The 20,347-nt window shown below is 39.2% G+C and overlaps 1 protein-coding gene across 2 annotated transcripts in view; it reads left to right on the top strand.

Annotated features, from left to right (window-relative positions):
• LOC120538760 (cytochrome P450 2B4-like) overlaps positions 1–20,347 on the top strand; it is a 45,291-nt gene that overhangs the window by 10,949 nt on the left and 13,995 nt on the right. For both annotated transcript variants that reach the window (XM_039768215.1, XM_039768216.1), the window contains exons 3-5: positions 11,361–11,510; positions 18,390–18,550; positions 19,793–19,969. In XM_039768215.1, coding sequence (XP_039624149.1) covers positions 11,361–11,510; positions 18,390–18,550; positions 19,793–19,969 — 488 coding nt within the window. The remainder of the gene's footprint in view (positions 1–11,360; positions 11,511–18,389; positions 18,551–19,792; positions 19,970–20,347) is intronic.

The following is a 20,347-nucleotide window of genomic DNA, read 5'->3' as shown; positions in this document are numbered from 1 at the left end:
ACATGCATGCAAAATCCACATAGATGATGCTCAATCCCATGGAGCTATAAGGGCAGCAGTGCTAACCACTGAACCATCATTAAGCAAATATGTCATACCCACTGAAATACACATTCCTAAACAAAAATGCCTTGAGGCATTAGCATTGACACAATAATTATAGATACAGTATTGATATTATTAATGCAATATTTATTAAATATGGAGTCCAAAAACTAACAGACATAAGTCTTCAAATAACAGACTGATTGTGTTTTATTCCTTCATCCCAGACTCAGAAGATTTCCAAGTTAGTCTCAAAGCCATTAATTGAGATCTTTTAGGTTAGGAATAGGATGTATTGTTTTTATAATGTCTGAAGAGTCCCTTTATTATTTTTACTCTGAGATGACCAACATTTTATTCAGTATGTCAGTGCCAGTGCTTTATTTACTGTCATTGTTGTCTATTTTGTCATGAATGTTTATATTAGATGTAGCCGATGATAGTTTTGGCTTACAGCACTGTAAGTGCCAAACAGGATGGATGGGCATCTTGACCAGGAGAGGGGATGGAACCTTACTCGGACATGAAGACCCAAGTGGATGGACAGGCATTGTGGTCGGATGTGTTTTCAGTACCTTTCCTGTCCTGGATAAAATGGAAAGACAGGGAAGGACTCTCTCTTAAAACTGTTTATTCCCAAAACCCCCCACCAAGCACCAAGCATGCTAGATCTCAATCATATTCATTCAGGGTACCTTGGTACATGAAGTCTTGGAGAACAACCCTGTTGGGGTGTGTGGGTGCCACCAGAGGGAGCTATAAGAAAGGTGCACACCTCGAAGAAGGTTCCATCTGACCCAGATAATCCTACCGGGCTGTAGTCATTTGACACCAGAAGTACTACTGGGTCATCAAATAAAAGGAGCCACCCAGCCTCATCCAGGTGAGCTGAGTCCATAGGAGGTGAAAAAAACTTGCCTGAAGGAGAGAATGAGGTTTTATTGTGGAGAGAAATATGTTTATGGAGGCTTAAAACTTGGATAAGGCTTTAAATTTAATAAACCACTTTTATTGAAGTCTTTTGACTGTGTGACTGTATATGTGTTCTGAGTTTGAGACGCTCCAGTGCCTTCTAGTGGCCACAATCACCTTTTGAAAACACCTGGAACTGAAGATTTTGAAGTCTGTTTAATAATGCATCCATTTCGTTTGAATCCATTATGAAACATAGCTTGTAAATGTGTTCTGTGCAAAGTAAGTTCTTTTATGACACAGAAATATCATGAGAATGGCTGTTGTCTCTGTGGAGACTGCACATTTTCTCCAAGTCAGCATAGGTTTTCCTTACATCTGTAAAGACAGTTTAGGAGAGTTAATAATTCCAAATTGAACCTTATAGGTATATATGTAAGTGGGCCCTATGACAGACTGGCACCGTGTTTTACTGGTACTTAGTCCAGGTCCGTTTCCTACTTTGCACACAGTGTGGACAGATGGGCCAAGAATCCCAATCCATGGTCCAGAATTAGATTAAACAACTTTTAGAATGGCAAGTTAGATGAAAATACAATATTTCTGTGGTATTTGTGCATTCTCTTTGTGCATTTGTGCATCCTTTAATGACTTCTTGGGCACAGCCATCAGCAGTATGTTTGTCTGCGGAGAGAGTTTTGACCTTGTTGAGAGGATTACTTACCTTGACAGTGACATTCATGTCTCTGGTGACTCTTCCTATGAAGTCAGCAGATGGATTGGGGGGGTCATGAGGTCACTGGAAAGGGGTGTGTGGCGCTCCCGATATCTATGCAAAAGGACAAAGGTCCAAGTCTTTAGAGTCCTGGTGCTTCCTGTCTTGCTATATGGTTGCGAGACATGGACGCTATCCAGTGACCTGAGAGGAAGACTAGACTTCCTTTGGTACTGTGTCTCTCCGGAAAATCCTTGGGTACCATTGGTTTGACTTTGTGTCAAATGAGCGGTTGCTCACGGAGTCCCAAATGAGGCACATTACCTGCATTGTGAGGAAGTGTAAGTTACGGCACTTCAGCCATATGGCACTTTTTCCCCAAGGTCAATCCAGTTTGTAAAATTTTCTTTGCTGGGGACCCGAGTGGCTGGACCAGGCCAAGGGGTCACTTATGTAACACCTGGCTGCGGCAGATAGAAGGTCATTTCCGGAGAGTGGAACTGGACTACGTGTCTGCCTAGGAGGTTGCCAACTGGGATCCCAAGTTGTTTTGTCGTGTAGTGGGTGCGGCAACACTCTGTACCAGTGCATGCTCCTTAACTTGACTTGACTTTGTGTCTACATATGTGTTCCTCTCATATCCCAAGAATATGCAGATTAGATTCATTCATAATTTTTTTTTTTAGATATAAAATTTTATTTCCAAATATATGCGTTACAAAAAAGAGTTACGGTACTGCAATCCTATATATGTTGGTATATTCCCATCAAAAATCTAGCAATCCAGTAATATTAGAGCAAAATGTAGATTAGTTATCTGAAAACCATGCCACACTACATGCCTTTAAAATCTTTTTTCAGTTGTAGATTTCATTTACATAATCTTAGAGAGTCAGAGGTCGTTAAGGCATGCTCTCTTGATCTGACGTCATGTGCTTTGACATACCAACTGAATCCGTTAAATCTGTGCGACTCAGGCAGGTTTTGAACTTGTCTTAAGTCACAGAGGTGTGCTTGTGTGCGTGTAAGAGCTGACAACTATTGACCGCATATAATGCAGCAATGAGGAATAAAAAATGTGGGTGCTTTGAAGCTAACAAACAGAAGATAGACTCGACTTCATGATATTGAATATTTTACATACTAAAATAGAACAGAAAAAAATGGTAAAAAGGACCAAGGTTGTGTATCTGTAAAAGCCTTCAGGTACCTCATTATAGGCTATGACAAAAGGATAAACTCACGTTTGACAATGTGAAACTGTGTTGTAAAGTCGTTACACAATTCTCTAAATTCACATACCCTTTGATTATTAGCCATGCAATCTGACAGCCTCATTTAACAAGATTAGCAAAAGCACTCAACAAGTTTGACATCTCCTCCAAGTAGAAGCCATTTAATGTGACATCAGTTTTAGATAAGACCTAAAACTGAACCTGGGTGAATGCAAGTGGGTCTGCAAAGTATGGCTGAGCCCTGCAAGGCCACCCTACCTTTTACCCAGAGTTTCTGGGATAGGGTCTAACACCCTGTCATGCTAAATTTGGATGACTGATGGACAATGATCAATCACACAGTGAATGAAAGGTGAGGATTGAATCAATGCAATTGTTTAAAACACTCCCTGCTCTTAGTATGTAGCAATATGTCTCAAGTATTTCACATATCTTTCAGTTAAAGATGACTGACCATGTTAGGGTGGGAATCAGTGACCAGTTTTCCTTCACTGTCCATGTTACATCTGTCTCTCAGTCTTGTATATTCATTCTATATAACATTCGCATAATCAGGCCATATCTGATGGATTATGTAGCACAACCCCTGGCCCGGGCTTTGATTTTTATACATCTCAACTACTGACAGGGAAGAGTACCTACTCTGGATGTTTCCAAATGATTTGCAGATGATTCAAAATGCAATAGCGCATCTGGTGTTCAAAGAACTTGGGCAGGCAACACCTTGTCTCCATATAGCAGCACATATTCAGATAAATTCAGATCCTTGGTCTACAATTTGCTCCCTTCATTGTATCTTAATGATGGCAATTAAAAACTAACAGAGCAGACACTCAGGCAAACAACACTGAATCATGAAAGGCTGCAACTAGCGTTAGGCCCACTAATTAGTAAACAATGGATTAATTAAACAATTATAACACCGTGAACATTTGGATCTTGATCTTTGTTTGTCCGCTAATGAATTAGAAGAAGAAGCGCTAGATGGCAGTAGAGAGCCAGCTAAAACATAGGCATTGCATTAACACTAGAATTACCAGAGCCTACGAAAAAACTCGTAAATCCATCCCACCTTAAATCGCTTCTTAAAATTGTTCACAGCTCTCCACCAGCGTCTTTTGTCATCTAAATGTGCTGATAAAAATCAGGCTGCAAGCAGCCGGCTATTCCATCCCCCCACCAATTTAGAACGTGTACGAACTTCTTCCAGCTCATGCCTTGATTGATTATCTGGGAGTGAAGTGGAGTTTTAGAGTGGAAATAATAGATCGTTATTTGGAACACACGCATTTCATGTCTATTCCGTTTCTACAGTAATCTGTGTAAACACATTGTTAAAACAGAAACGTTTTTTATATTCTAGTAGTAGATGACAAAATGTAGGCATAAACTATATAGGCTAATGTATGAAGCCTGAAGTCCAAATATCAAAGAAGCACTTTCACAAAAGATACAAATATAACACAACAATTGTGCTTTTATTCAAAAATATAGCTGCAGAATAAAAAAAGTCGCCTTAACAGGTGACATTGACACCCATTTATTATGAATAATTTCGTGGCGCAATTGAATCAGCTACTGACTGGGAATCAAAAGGTCGTGAGTTCAATCCTGCACCACTCCGTTTAGAGAAGTAAACTGCTCTTACTTCTTGCTATTTTAGAATAAAAGCATACATTTGATTTTAGTCTGTAACAACCGGTGTCATTTATGATCCTTGTAAAGGTTAGCTTTGTTTTTTATTTTTTTTTAATTCACTTTTCATTCTCTCAGTCACGTTCAGAATCACTCCATACAACCCCATCTGACACGGCTGTTTTCACATAAAGACGCACTATAGCTTTTCACATAAAGACGCGCTATAGCTGTCTTTCTCCCGTGGGACGACTGGGATCTGGGTATGAGAATGCAGTCACAAGTACACTGAACAGCTATAGCGCGTCTTTATGTGAAAAGCTATAGTGCGTCTTTATGTGAAAACAGCTGTGTCAGATGGGGAGTGTCTGATGATTGCATATATCGCCAAAGTTACTGCTCTTTACCATTTTCTCCTCTGCATGTCCTGGAGTACAAAAGAAACAGAATACAGCAACATGCGGGGACTGGCAGGAACACTCAATAAAACTGAATAAAAACAAAATCAAGTGATGGTGAGATACGAAGAAGGCAGCTTCGCCAGTGTTTGTGTATCAGAACCCTTTTGGGCATGTTGCTGTATGCTGTTTCTTTTGTACTCCAGGACATGCAGAGGAGAAAATGGTAAAGAGCAGTAACTTCGGCGCTATATGCAATCATCAGACACTCCCCATCTGACACAGCTGTTTTCACATAAAGACGAACTATAGCTTTTCACATAAATACAGTACAATACAATACAGTTTATTTTTGTATAGCCCAAAATCACACAGGAAGTGCCGCAATGGGCTTTAACAGGCCCTGCCTTTTGACAGCCCCCCAGCCTTGACTCTCTGAGAAGACAAGAAAAAACTCCCAATAAAAACCTTGTAGGGAAAATGGAAGAAACCTCGGGAAAGGCAGTTCAAAGAGAGACCCCTTTCCAGGTAGGTTGGGCGTGCAGTGGGTGTCAAAAGTAGGGGGTCAATACAATACAATAAACAGAACAGAACAATTCCTTAAGACAGCATAATAATAAAAATTTTAGAAGTACGGTTTAACAGTAAATGATATGACATAATTAGGTTTGGATATTTTTAGAGTCCTGGAGACCTCATCCATCTAGCTGCCTCCCCATTTGGCCATGCCACGGCTGAAACGTTGCTCGATGAAAGGACCCCTCTTTCCCATGATTCCTGTGATCCTCCATCAGGGATGACTTTACCATAGGCAGGCAAACAACTTGGCAAGTGGGCTGTGGCACCAATTGCCACATTTGGGTACCGAGAAAAGAAACAGAATAGGTGAGGGTTAGTATTCAAATATAATTATCATGTTACTTATGTTTTAGTGCTAATGACTAACAACAGAGATGCAGTATGTACAGTTAATCAGCAGCTCTAGTCAGGATATGCTAAACTGAAGTAGAGAGTCTTTAGCCGGGATTTAAAGGCTGAGACTGAAGGGGCATCTCTTATGGAAGCAGAAAGACCATTCCACAGTTTAGGGGCCCTGTAACTAAAAGCTCGACCTCCCACTGTTATTTTATTAATCCTTGGAATCCTAAGCAGACCGGCATCTTGAGATCTTAATGTGCGCTCAGGTTTGTAAGTCATGATAAGTTCAGACAAGTAAGCCGGACCTTGGCCATTTAATGCTTTATATGTTAAAAGGAGGATTTTGAAATCTGCCCTGAACTTAACTGGGAGCCAGTGTAAAGATTTAAGAACTGGAGTTATGTGTTCATATTTTCTTGTTCTTATAATAATTCTTGCAGCGGCATTTTGGATTAACTGGAGGCTGTATAGAGAACAGTTTGAACAGCCAGTGAACACCGCATTGCAGTAGTCAATCCTACTAGAGATAAATGCATGAATTAATTTCTCACGATCCTGTTTATTTAGAAAGCGCCTTAATTTCCTAACATTTTTAAGATGGAAAAAACATGTTTTGGACGACTTTGTAATATGCGTTTTAAATGACATGCTAGAGTCAAAGATAACTCCTAGATTGCGGGCTGATTCAGTAAAATTAATTGGGATTCCAACTGAGTTAAATGACGACAAAATATTGCTGTGATCAGCGTCATTCCCTCCAACAATTAACATCTCTGTTTTATCTGTATTTAAAGACAAGTAGTTCTCATGCATCCATTCCTTTAATTCACTAACACAACTAATTAAAGACAACATCGGAGAAACTTCATTTGATTTATATCAGGGTTTCCCAAACTCGGTCCTGGGGACCCCCTGTGGCTGCAGGTTTTTGTTCCAACCAGATTCCTAATCAGTGACAACACCCGATAACACTGAGCTCATTTAATTAGCTGGTATTTTTTTTTCTTTTATTCGACATTCAGAAAAGCACAGCAGCATGATTTTTACATTTATAAGACATTTATAAATATTTCTGCTGTTGCTATAGATTTAAATGCTTAACTCTCTTTTTTTTGCTTTCATACTTTTTTATACTTTGCCCTTTCGCTGCAGTTTTTCCCCCTTCATTGTATCTTAATAATGACAATTTAAAAAAAAGCAGATCAGACACCCAGGCAAACTTTAGAGTCAGACCCACTAATTAGTAAATAATGGTTTAATTAAACAATTAGAACACCTAGAAAAGTAGAATGAAAATCAAGATGAAAATACTGTTAAAAAGAAAAAATACATTATTCCTATAACTGCTTGGTACATTTTAATATATATATATATATATATATATATATATATATATATATATATAAGCAAACTTAGTTTTCTAATTTCTATATTGTTCCCTAAACACAGAACTTGGGAAATATTATTTCACTTAATTAGCCCAGGAGTTCAATTAAAAACATAAGCTGGTTGGAACAAAAACATGCAGCCACAGGGGGTCTCCAGGACCGAGTTTGGGAAACACTGATTTAAATGAAAGGTATAACTGGGTGTCATCTGCATATGAGTGAAAATTAACATTATGTTTCCTAATGAGAGATCCCAGTGGAAGCATGTAAAGTGAAAACAGTAAAGGTCCCATTACTGAGCCCTGCGGGACACCATATTGAACTTCTGTGTATTATGATGGAGTACTGTCTGCACATTTCTGTACATACTGGAATCGATTTGATACATAAGAACTAAACCAAGCGAGCACGGGGCCTGTAAGCCCAACATCGTTTTCTAGCCTGTGCAGTAAAATAGAATGGTCAATGGTGTCAAATGCTGCACTTAAGTCCAACAACATAATTACAGTGGAATTTCCTTCATCAGAGGATATCAGAATGTCATTTACAACCCGTGTTAGTGCCGTTTCTGTACTATGACCAGTACGAAAGCCAGACTGGAATTTCTCAAATAAATTGTAACACATATGGTGTGACTGAAGCTGACTGGCGACTACTTTCTCTAGTATTTTAGAGAGAAATGGTAAATTTGAAATAGGCCTATAGTTATTTAGTATGTGTGGGTCTAGATCTGACTTTTTAAGTAAAGGTTTAATGACTGACACTTTTAGTGCATCAGGTGCGGTGCCATGCAATAATGAACTATTGATAACGGTTAGAATAGGCGCTGCAAGAACATCCATTGCACTTATTACTAGTTTTGTTGGCACTGGATCTAGGGAACAAGTAGTGGGCTTCATTTTAGTAATTAAAGTTAAGACTTCCTGGTGAGTTACAGGATTAAAATTACTAAAGTGCTGAATGCAATGTGCGACAGGGTCTGCTAAGCTAGTATTTGGTTTGTACTGTGATGTTGAGATCTGGGATCTTATATTTTTAATTTTCTCATTGAAGATAAATTCACATAAAGACGCGCTATAGCTGTTCAGTGTACTTGTGACTGCATTCTCATACCCAGATCCCAGTCGTCCCACGGGAGAAAGACAGCTATAGCGCGTCTTTATTTGAAAACAGCTGTGTCGGATGGGGTTGTATGGATTGATTCTGAACGCGACTGAGAGAATGAAAAGTGAATTAAAAAACAATAAAAAAACAAAGCTAACCTTTACAAGGATCATAAATGACACCGGCTGTTACAGACTAAAATCAAATTTATGCTTTTATTCTAAAATAGCAAAAGTAAGAGCAGTTTACTTCTCAAAACGGAGTGGTGCAGGATCGAACTCACAACCTTTTGATTCCCAGTCAGTAGCTGATTCTATTGCACCACGGAGTTATTCATAATAGATGGGTGTCAATGTCGCATGTTAAGGCGGCTTTTTTTTTTCTGCAGCTATATTTTTGAATAAAAGCACAATTGTTGTGTTATATTTGTATCTTTTGTGAAAGTGCATCTTTGATATTTGGACTTCAGGCTTCATACATTAGCCTATATAGTTTATGCCTACATTTTGTCATCTACTACTAGAATATAAAAAACGTTTCTGTTTTAAAAATGTGTTTACACAGATTACTGTAGAAACAGAACAGACATGAAATGCGTGTGTTCCAAATAACAATCTATTATTTCCACTCTAAAACTCCACTTCACTCCCAAAAAATCAATCAAGGCATGAGCTGAGAGAAGTTTGTGCACGTTCTAAGTCGGGGATGGAATGGCCGGCTGCTTGCAGCCTGATTTTTATCAGCACATTTAGATGACAAAAGACGCTGGTGGAGAGCTGTGAACGATTTTAAGAAGCAATTTAAGGTGGGATGGATTTACGAGTTTTTTCGTAGGCTCTGGTAATTCTAGTGTTAAGAATCTCCTCCAGGCTTATACTACTGAAGACTGTAGTACTCCAGTCACACCTCAAAACACAGACATTGAAACTAAACAAATTGTTGTGCTTTAAATTAACTAAAGAGATCTACATTTAGATCTTGATCTTTGTTTGTCCGTGAATTCCACACATGCGTAGACCACCTTCCAGTTTAGTACGTTGTTGTTACTCACGGATGTCAACAATGTGCCGGAATAACGAAAGGGGTGGTGGACAGTTTTACACTGGTTAGCTCCTGAGGCCTGGTTAGAGAATGAGATTGCCGAAGATAAAAGGTACGTGCCTACGTAACATATGAATGAAAGAAAGACAGTGGGTAAAATGAATGACAACGTAACGGCACGTTCCGGAAATTATTATTGTTACATTGTAGCCGGCGAGTGCTGCGCGTTTCACAGCTGTACCATGCCTTGCTCACATGTCAGTGAAGTGATCCCTATTTATGCTTTAAAGGATACCTATGTTTGCCCTTTTTATAACCATTGCTCTGTTTATATTGCCTTACTCTTTGTATTGCCACAAAGCAACCTGCGAGATTGGAGAAAGGTTGAAAAGACATTGTGAGAGGAAACGATAGCATCGTGAAAATTAGACGGACTGTGAACAGACAGAAGCAGAAATGCTCCTACACCACCACATAATTACTATTCGGACAGTGATTCCGAGTAGGCCGTTCCTATCGAATCAATGTCCAAGGGTTTTCTTTTGTAATTTTGTTTCCCTTATAAAAAATCATAATGCTGTGTGACGAAGGGCCCAGTTCACGACTGGCAGCCGTGTTTAAACAGGGAGCCCTTCACAGACAACTTTAACACGTGCAACGTAGTTGGGCGCACATGGCTAGTATATATATATATTATTCTAACCTACTTTTCTATATTGTTCCCAACGCACAGAATCTGGGCAATAATGGTTCACTTAATTAGCTGGGGATTCCAATTAAAAACAGAAGCTGGTTGGAACAAAAACCTGCAGCCAGAGTGGGTCCCCAGGACCGACATTTAGAACCACTGCTCTACACAACAGACTTTTAGCAGAATACCAGCACTTGCCATCAACAGAAATATTCAGATGACTCCTTCATCATAGGCTGCATTAATAATAGAGATGAGCTAAAGTACAGGAAGATACCACCTGCTATTCAACATCAGCAAGACAAAAGAACTGATGGTGGACTTCTGGCATTCCAAGGAGCTCCTGAGACCAATCACCAATCAAGGGCAGGACGTGGAAATGCTGCAGAGCTACAAGTACCTGGGGGTTCATATAAGAAGCAAACTGGACTGGTCTGACAACACAATGGTGCTGTACAAGAAGGGCCAGAGCAGACTGCATTTGTTAAGGAGACTCTGGTCTTTTGAAGTATCCAGCAAGCTGCTGAAAATGTTCAGTCCATAGTAGCCAGAGTGTTCTGCTACATTGCAGTCTCCTGTGAAAGGAACCCAGGATCAATAGACACACAATGCCTGAACAAACTTATCAGGAAAGCCTACTTCATCACAGGATGAACCCTGGACACACTGGAAGCTGTTGTGAAAAACAGAAGATGGTGGCAAAATTGGATGCCTACTTGAAAAATTCCCTCCATCCCCTCCAGGAGGCACTCTTTTGGAGTAATTATAGCCAAAGGCTCATTCCACCACAGTGTACTAAGATGTGCCTCTGGGGGTCTTTTTTGCCCACTGCAATCGGGCAATTCAGTGCTTTCTCCCAACATACTCTTTAAGTTCATTTGAAAATTTCTGCATAATATTTATTTATTTTATTTCTTTAATTATCAATTGCTGTATTATTTGTCCTGTGAGTCTGTATCCTTCTTTTTTATGTTTCTGTTGCTGTATGCATCTGAATTTTCCAATGGGATTAATAAAGTTTATCTAATCTAATCAACCATTTGAAAAACTTTTCCTCTCTTTATATTTGATATTACTTTCAGTTATTAAAATCTAAATTAGGTAAAAATATCCTGAATATATTCTGCAGTCATCTGTGCAATGACATTTGACGGTCACAATAGTCCTCAGACAGTGTGGAAGAGATATACGTAAAATTGCACATAAATTGTCAAGCACTTCTGTGGCAGCAGGGTGTCTGAGTGCTGCCCTTAATAATCTCCTTCGTCTTTCTTACAGGGCTGGTTCTCAGTAATGGGGAACGGTGGAAACAGCTTCGACGTTTTACTCTGACTACATTGCGAGATTTTGGCATGGGGAAACGCAGCATCGAAGAATGGATTCAGGAGGAAGCGCGACATCTAACTGAGGAATTCCGAAAAAATACCAGTGAGACACATTAATTTTAAGAGTTTTTATATTTTTTTTTTTTACATTATGTATTGAGAACTTTTCCCAGGTTGAGGTCTGTCCATGAAAGTCCTGTGCTGGCATTTTATACGAGTGTCCCCCTTTCTTTAATGTTGTATTTTGTTAGGTGGAAAGGGAAAAAAAACTGGTGAAAAACTAGGCACAAATTGGAAAAACCTGTGAGAATGTAAACCCCATCTCCAGGAGCCACTGAGTCTCAGTGTTAAGTACAGTGTCAACATGATATGAATTTAACGTATATTTTTCCAACTTGCTTGATCTAATTTAGGGTCATGGGTGGTGGGAGTCAATCCCAGTGGCATCAGACAGTAGGCAGGAAAGTACCCTAAACATGGCATCAGTCAATTATAAGGTTCTAATGCAAATATCACAGTTAAAATGCAAAATTCCATGAAACAAAACCACTAAAAACATATACGCACAGCTGAACGCATAAAAAAAACATGCAAAGTATACAAATAAATACAGAAGATCCAGAAAGTATTTTTTCTCTTGTTTTACATTCTGATTGCTTTATAAACCTAATATGTATATGTTTAGTTAAATAATCTTTATCTCTATGGTACACATTCAATGGATTCAGAGCAGGGGTGGTCTCCAACTCTGGTCCTGGAGAGCTACTGTGGCTGCAGGTTTTCATTCTAACCCTTTTCTTAATTAGTAACCAGATTTTGCTGCTAATTAACTCTTTGTCTTTAGTTTAATTGATGCACAACTTAAAACTCAGGCCCCTTAATTATTTCTTTTCTTCTTAATTAGCAGCCAAACAATATTAAGACGTGTGGCACGGTGGCGCAGTGGTAGCGCTGCTGCCGCGCAGTAAGGAGACCTAGGTTTACTTCCCGGGTCCTCCCTGCGTGGAGTTTGCATGTTCTCCCCGTGTCTGCATGGGTTTCCACCCGCAGTCCAAAAACATGCAGGTAAGGTGCATTGGTGATCCTAAATTGTCCCTGGTGTGTGTGGGTGTGCCCTGTGGTGGGCTGGCATCCTGTCCAGGATTTGTTCCTGCCTTGCACCCTGTGTTGGCTGGGATTGGCTCCAGCGGACCCCTTTGACCCTGTAGTTAGGAGACAGCGGGTTGGACGATGACTGACTGACAACATTAAGACACACGATGAACCAACACATAAAAAACAACCTGCATCCATCACACAATAACTGAAAATAAAGAAAAGTGAAGGCCTCAGGTCCACAAAAGATTTTGACAGCGCTTTTTTAAAAAGAAAATCAACAGTTTTGAAAATGTCTGCCATGGCAGAATGAGCGGCATGGAATTAAATAATGGGTTTAATTAACAACAACAATTGGCTTTAAGTTAAGAAACTGAATGAAGGTTGGAGTTTGAGTTGGTCATCTGTTGGCTCACTTCACATCAAATATATGTTTAGGTGGCGTTTAAGGAAAAATTAATCAATTCAGCAGTCAGAGTCTCATGAAAAGTCAATTAAAACAAAGGGAAATAGTTAATTAGAAGCAAAAACTGGTCACTAATTAAGAAAAGAGTTAGAGTGAAAACTTGCAGCCACAGCAGCTCTCCAGGACTGGACTTGGAGACCCCTGATTTAGAGAGTATTCAGACCCCTTCACTTTCTGTACTTTATTGTGTTGTAGATTTCATTTTAAATGGATACATTAATGGGCAAAAATGGTCAATTTACACTTAATAACCCATAATGACAAACCAAAAACATGCTTGTAGAAAAAAGTGCAAATTTGTTAAAACTCAAAAACTGAAATCTCTCATTCATGTAAGTATTCAGACCATTTACTGAGGCAAAAGAGTCCATTTGTGGCAAACTGAATTGATCGGACCTCCTTTAGAAAGGCACACACCTCTGTATCTAAGGTCCTACAATTCACACTAAATGGAAGGCAAAAAAACAAGCCATAAAGTCCAAGGAACTCTAAGTAGATTTCTGCAATCAAATTGTGGTGAGTAATAGATCAGAGCAAGATTGTAAAATTACTTCTAAAGCTATGAGTGATTCCAGGAGCACAGTGGCCTCAATAATTTTAAAATGTAAGATGTTAGAAACCAATAAGGAACTCTTCCTAGAATTGTCTGTGTGACTAAACTGAGTAACTTGGCAAGAAGAGCCTTGGTCAGGAAGTGACCAAAAATTCACTCTAACAGAAGTCCTCTGCTGAGACTGGAGAACCTGTTGAAAGAATTACTACAGTATCTCACAAACTCTCCATCAATTAGGTGTTTACAGAAGCCACTCTTGAGAATAAGGCATATGACAATTTCAAGGACTCTGAGAGAATAAAAAAGAAGAATCTCTGGTCTGATGAGGCAAACATTTTAACTCTTTGAACAGGACTCAGAGCATTATGTCTGGTAAAGACCAGGTGCTGCTTATCATCTACCTAACATCATCCCTATGGTTAAACATGGTGGTGGCAGCATCATACTACTGAGGGGTGGGGTTAGTGGTGGGGTAAGGGGGCTTCTCAGTGACAGGGAAAGGGAGACTGGTCAGAATTGGGGTAATGATGATTAAATCCAAATAAAGAGAGGTCATTGAAGAAAACCTGACTGCATTTGAGTTCAGACTGGAGCAACAGTTTACCTTTCAGCATGACAATGGCCCAACACATACAACAACAACTACAACATTTATTTATATAGCACATTTTCATACAAAAAAATGTAGCTCAAAGTGCTTTACATAATGAAGAATAGAAAAATAAGAGACACAGTAAGAAAATAAAATAAGGCAACATTAATTAACATAGAATATGAGTAAGGTCCAAAGGCCAGGATCTGCAGGGATCCAGACCATGAGACCGCCCAGTCCCCTCTGGGCAATCTACCTAACATAAATGAAACAGTCCTCTTTGTGTTGATGGTTTTCACGGAAGGACTTGATGATGATGATGATGATCATGTGGACTTCTGGCTTTCAGTCCATCAATGTTGGAGCATCATGATGCTTTGAGTAGGTGGTGGTAGCGCAGGCCGCCACCACAGAGAAACCGGGAAAAGAAACAGAAGAGAGAGTAGGGGTCAGTATGGATTTTAGAGCCAGCATGAATAGTTATTATGATGAATTGAACATACAGAGTATCAGGATTAAGTTAAAGTGAAGTTATGAAAAGGCCATGTTAAAGTAATGTGTTTTCAGCAGTGTTTTAAAGTTCTCTGCTGTATTTGCCTGGCGAATTCCTATTGGCAGGCTATTCCAGATTTTAGGTGCATAACAGCAGAAGGCCGCCCGCCTCACCACTTCTTTTAAGTTTAGCTTTTGGAATTGTAAGGAGACACTCCTTTGAGGATCTGAGGTTACGATTTGGAATATAAGGTGTCAGACATTCCGATATATAAGATGGAGCGAGATTATTTAAGGCTTTGTAAACCATAAGCAGCATTTTAAAGTCAGTCCTGAATGACACAGGTAACCAGTGTAGTGACATCAAAACTGGAGAAATGTGCTCGGATTTTCTTTTCCTTGTTAGGATTCTAGCAGCTGCATTCTGCACTCGTTGCAAACGATTTATGTCTTTTTTGGGTAGTCCTGAGAGGAGTGCGTTACAGTAATCTAGGCGACTAAAAACAAAAATGTGAATTAATTTCTCAGCATCTTTCAATGATATAAGAGGTCTAACTTTTGCTATATTTCTTAAGTGAGAAAATGCTGTCCTAGTGGTCTGATGAATACGTGATTTAAAATTCAGGTTACAGTCAACAGTTACCCCTAAGTTTTTTACTTCCGTCTTAACTTCTACTCCTAATGCGTCAAGTTTATTTCTGATAACCTCACTGAATCCATTTTTGCCAATCAATAAAATCAATACAAGCAAGACAAAGCTGGAGTAGCTGCGGGGCAAATCTCATGCTGTCCTTGAGTGGCCCAGACAAAGTCTGGACTTAAACCATGTAAAACATGTGAAGATGTCAGTTTACAAACACTTCCCATACAATCTAACAAAGCTTGAGAGGGTAATGGGATACAAGTCCTAAATCCATGTGTACCAAGCTTGTAGGGACTTACCCAAGAAGACTTGGAAGTTGTAATTGCTGCCAAAACGGTTTGAAGTCTGAGTACTTATATGAATGAGAGATTTCAGTTTTTGATAAATTTGCAAATCTTTCTGAAAACATGCTTCCACTTTATCATTACGGGTTATTGAGTGTATAGTAGATTGATGGGCTAAATTGTAAAATTCTTCTGATCAACAGAAACTGAAAGTGCTTGTTAGAGGTTATTGCTGCCAAAAGAGTTTTGACCAGTTATTTAATCCAAGGGTTCACTTTCTTTTTCCACAGCACACTGTGAATGTTTGATTGGTGTGCTCAATAAAGACATTATAAAGTTTATAAATGTGTTTACATTGTTAGCATAAGCATAATGTGTTTGCCTATAACTGTTACTTATATGACAATCAGATCACATTTTATGAAAAATTAATGCTGAAACCCAGGTCAGTCCAAAGGGTTCACATACTTTGTTTTCTTGCCACTGTACATTACTTTTTATTTAGTCATTTTGGTGTCTGGAAAGAGATACTGGGTAATTATTTAAACCAGTGTTTCTCAGCCCTTATGGGGCCACAACCCAGTTTTTCCTCTATAAATGGTTTTGTTTTGGAGAATGGAGTGGGTGGGTCCCCTTTGGTCATGATAGTGCAAATGAGAGTCAGAGCCTCCCTTGTTGAGGGAAGTGCACATGTAAAAGCGGGGAGTGGGGACAATAATCGATGAATACAAGAATGAATGTCACTTTAATGAGACCTGATGTGACCCACTAGCACAGGGGTCGCTAAGTCAGGTCCTGGTTTTTTTTTTTTTTTTAATGAGTGCCCTGTTTGTCTTGCTAATTAACTTCTTGTGAATTCATTTTAATTGAGTTGCTTTTTTAAAGATTTGTTCCCATGAATTTCTTCATCGTTCCTCTGAATTGCTTAATTTCTTTCCTTAAATGGCACCCAAACAGAAATGAAATGTGAAGTGAGTGAGCCAACAGAAGACCAGCTAAGTCAGGGCCTCAAACTCCAACCAATTTCACTCCAAGCAGCTGCTTAATGAGGTGCCAATTCTTGTTGTTAATTAAACCCGTTCTTTAATTCCGTGGCTTGTTGCTGTTCTCGTGGTGCATTAGCAGACATTTCTGAAATTGTTGTTTTTCTCTTTTCTAAGAGCAGATCAGCATTCCTGAGACCTTCACCTTTCTTTATTTTCAGATATTGTATGATGGACACCAGTTGTTTTGGCTCATTTTGTATCTCATTATTGTTCGGATGCTAATTAAGGAAAAAGAAATAATTAAGGGGTCCGAGTCTTCAAGAACAAGTAATTAAAATTAGTTGAAAAGACGTTCATTAGCAGCAAAAACAGGTCACTCGTTAAGAAAAGGGTTAGAATGAAAACCTGCAGCCGCGGTGGTCCTTCAGGGCCGGAGTTGGTGACCCCTGCACTGGCACACTCATCAACCCATGACCCACCTGTGGCAGCCCAGTGTTTGAGAAACACTGATTTAAACAAAGTGTTAAGTTTCAGATTAATATAACCTTTTAAAATCCATTTCTGTTTTTTTTGATCATGATGCAGAGCAAATCCTAATAGTATTGGGATTAAGGTGGGGACCAGCCTTAGACAGGGTGCCAATCCATTGCACGGCCCTCACTTACCTATACTCACACAGGACTAATTTGGAGAGAAAAGGATGTGCCTTCCTCATGTTATTTTTAGGAGCAGTCATTAAAATCTTTTCTATTAACATCAGACTAGATAGCCGACGCCCGCCGTAGCACACGGCGGTGTAAGAATAGGAACGGAAAACGGTGCATTGCCTTTGTGAACCATTTGTGTCAAGAAATAGCCCACTGATAGGAACAGGCAGTTGCCGGATCCCAGAATAGAGATATTGTACAAAAACCCGTCGACAGAGACGATACTGTCGTTCATTTTATAACAAAGGCATAGGAAACAACTGTCGCAATATAACGAAAATAGCAAGGACGTATGGGAGGCCGCAGGCAGCGTGGGGAAGGGTTTGGAAGAGGACGAATAGGAATCGAGAAATGGCGTGTCGGCTGCGTGTGGGCGGGACCGGTTTTGAAGTGGAAGCAGGACGAACCAGAAGAGAAATATATATAAGAGATGTTAATTTTTCATTAAACAAAATTGTAATATGAGTTGCTTACCTTGCATTATGTAAAATGGAACATTTAGTGAAAAATACTCGAGAGATGACTTGATCTACACTCTTAAAAATAAGGGTTATAAAATGACACTCATAGAACATTTTCTTGACAAAGAACTATTTCATTCTGGGGACTTTCTTGCCATATGAATTTGTTTTTTTGGGGGCTTTGAAAGGTTCATAACATATGACAAAGAATAAATTGTTAATGGATAGTGGACTACTTAGAAGGATGCTAACAGATCAACAACTCTTGAACTAAGCCTGAGTTATTGTAAACAGCCAGATTCCTATTAAAATCATCTGACCATTAGTGTCTCACAAATGTGTTATCATCTGTTCATATATACATATATTTTTTGTTATGGAGCATGTTTCAGGCCTAAACAAATAAAGGTTCTTTCTTGAATCACCAGAACAAAAAACAGTTGCTTTATAGAAGAACCGCTTTGGCTCTTTTATTTTTAAGAGTGCAGGGTCACTTAAAAGGTTATGGAAGGGGCAGCTAATCATCAGCTCCATGTGAAAGTGCAGGGTTAAGTCTGTCCAATCATAATCTCTCTGGCTGCACAGTATTATTAGTCTTTGGTCTGTGACTGAACAGCTATAGTGTATAGAATCTATGGTTTTGAAAGTTTACAAGCTCTCATATTTAATTTCACATTAATATGAGTTTATACCATTTTCCTAGGCTCGCCCTGCGATCCCACCTTCTTCCTGAGTCGTGCAGTATCAAATGTTATCTGCTCCATTGTGTTTGGGCAACGCTTTGAGTACCAGGATAAAAGATTTGTCCATCTGCTGAAACTTATTAATGAAAATATACGATTGATCAGTAGCCCTTCTGGACAGGTCAGAGATTAATTTTCTGTTAACATTTTCTGTACAGTGGATTAAAAAAGTATTCAGACCTCTTCTCCTTCTGCACACGTTTGTCTTGTATATTTAATTTTAAATGGAAAACAATTGTCAAATATGTATACCTACAATCAATAACTCACAATGAAAAAATGAAATGAAAGATTTCAAAATGTATTAAAAGTTAAAAACTGAAATCCCTCATTTCTACAACTTCAACAAATTGTATTCAGCTTTAACTCTCCTTCAGATGTGTCTAGAACTTGATTGAGTCCACCTGTAGTAAATGGAATTGGCTGAGCATCATGTAGAAAGGCCCACTCTTGTGTATTGAAGGCAGCAAAATTCACACTGCATGTCAGGACAAAAACCAACTCAAGAAGTCCAACAAATTCTCTGTAGACCTCCACTATCAAATTGTGGTGAGGCAAAGTTCATGGCAAGGATATAATGCCATTTCTAAGACGTTGTGTGTTCCCTGGAGCAAACAGATCCTCAACAATTGTGTAACAGAAGATGTTTGACACCACCAGGACTCTTGCACCAAAATGAGTAACTGGGCAAGAGAGACCTTGGTCAGATAGCTAACCAAGAGCCCAATAGTTACTCTCATTCTAATAGAGCTTCAGAAGTCCTCTGCTAACAAGGGAGAACCTGTACTTTATCACATGGCATGTAAAAGACACTGAGAGCATGAGGAGAAAGATTGTCTGGTCTCATAAGGTGAAAAATAAACATTGAACCTTTTGGGAAAAACTGCAAACATTCTGTCTAGCAGAGACCAAGAACTACTCATCACCTGCCTAATACCATCCTTTCACTGAAGCATGGCGGCAGCAGTATCATGCTATGAACGTGCTTCTTGCAGGCAGGGACAGGGAGACTGGACTGAATCAAGGAAAGGATGAATGCATCCAAATACAGAGAAGTCCTTGAAGAAAACTTGCTCAAGCATGCTTGCGACCGCACACTAGGGTGACGGTTTAACTTTCAGCACAAAGATGATGTGAAGCCAATAGAATGCTGGAGTGGCTATTCGACAAGTCTCTGACTGTCCAAGAGTGGCCAAGCCTAAGCCCAGACTTAAACTACAAAGAGCATCTGTGGAGAGACCTGAAGATGGCACAATAAAGTGTGCAGGAAGTGAAGGGGTCTGAATACTTTCTGAATCCACTGTATTCTTCTGTCATCTTTGGTTTTTTTGGTAACTGTCTCTGTCTCTTTTCTCCATCACAGTTATACAATTTGTTTCCAAGTATGATGAATATTCTACCTGGGACTTACAACATGCTACGGAAGAATGTGACAGAAATTGATGAATTTGTCACTGAGATGATCAAAGGTCACAAAGAAACATTGAGCGATGATGACCCACGGGATTATATTGACGCCTTCCTTATCAAGATGAAACAGGTGACTAAAGGAAATGCAAAATGTATTTAATGCAAAAATCAATATCATACAATCTATGGAGAGGGAGAGAGATGAGAGAATGTTTGTATTTTATTTCAGTTTGCTTGAGTTTGAATTCTGAAGGCCCAATTATTTTGGTTCAACAATATACTGTTGGTGCAGCAATGGTTATTGCTGCTGCCTCATATCTCCAGTATCCTGGACTTCAATCATGGTTTCATCTAGAAAAAGGACGAAACTAGGATCTCTTGTTGAAAGAGGTGAAAGAATCCACAGCAACAATGCCTTTATGAAGGAATGCATCTGCAGCAACTGAGATGTGTTTATTTGAGGAACAACTGTAGAAGGAAATGAGTTAGCTTGGCATTCAGCAAGTTT

The sequence above is a fragment of the Polypterus senegalus genome, chromosome 11, assembly GCF_016835505.1.
Source record: "Polypterus senegalus isolate Bchr_013 chromosome 11, ASM1683550v1, whole genome shotgun sequence".
NCBI classification, from domain to species: Eukaryota; Metazoa; Chordata; class Cladistia; order Polypteriformes; family Polypteridae; genus Polypterus; species Polypterus senegalus.
The sequence above is the reverse complement of the archived record's forward strand: the minus strand, read 5'-3'. Positions and strand labels throughout refer to the sequence as shown.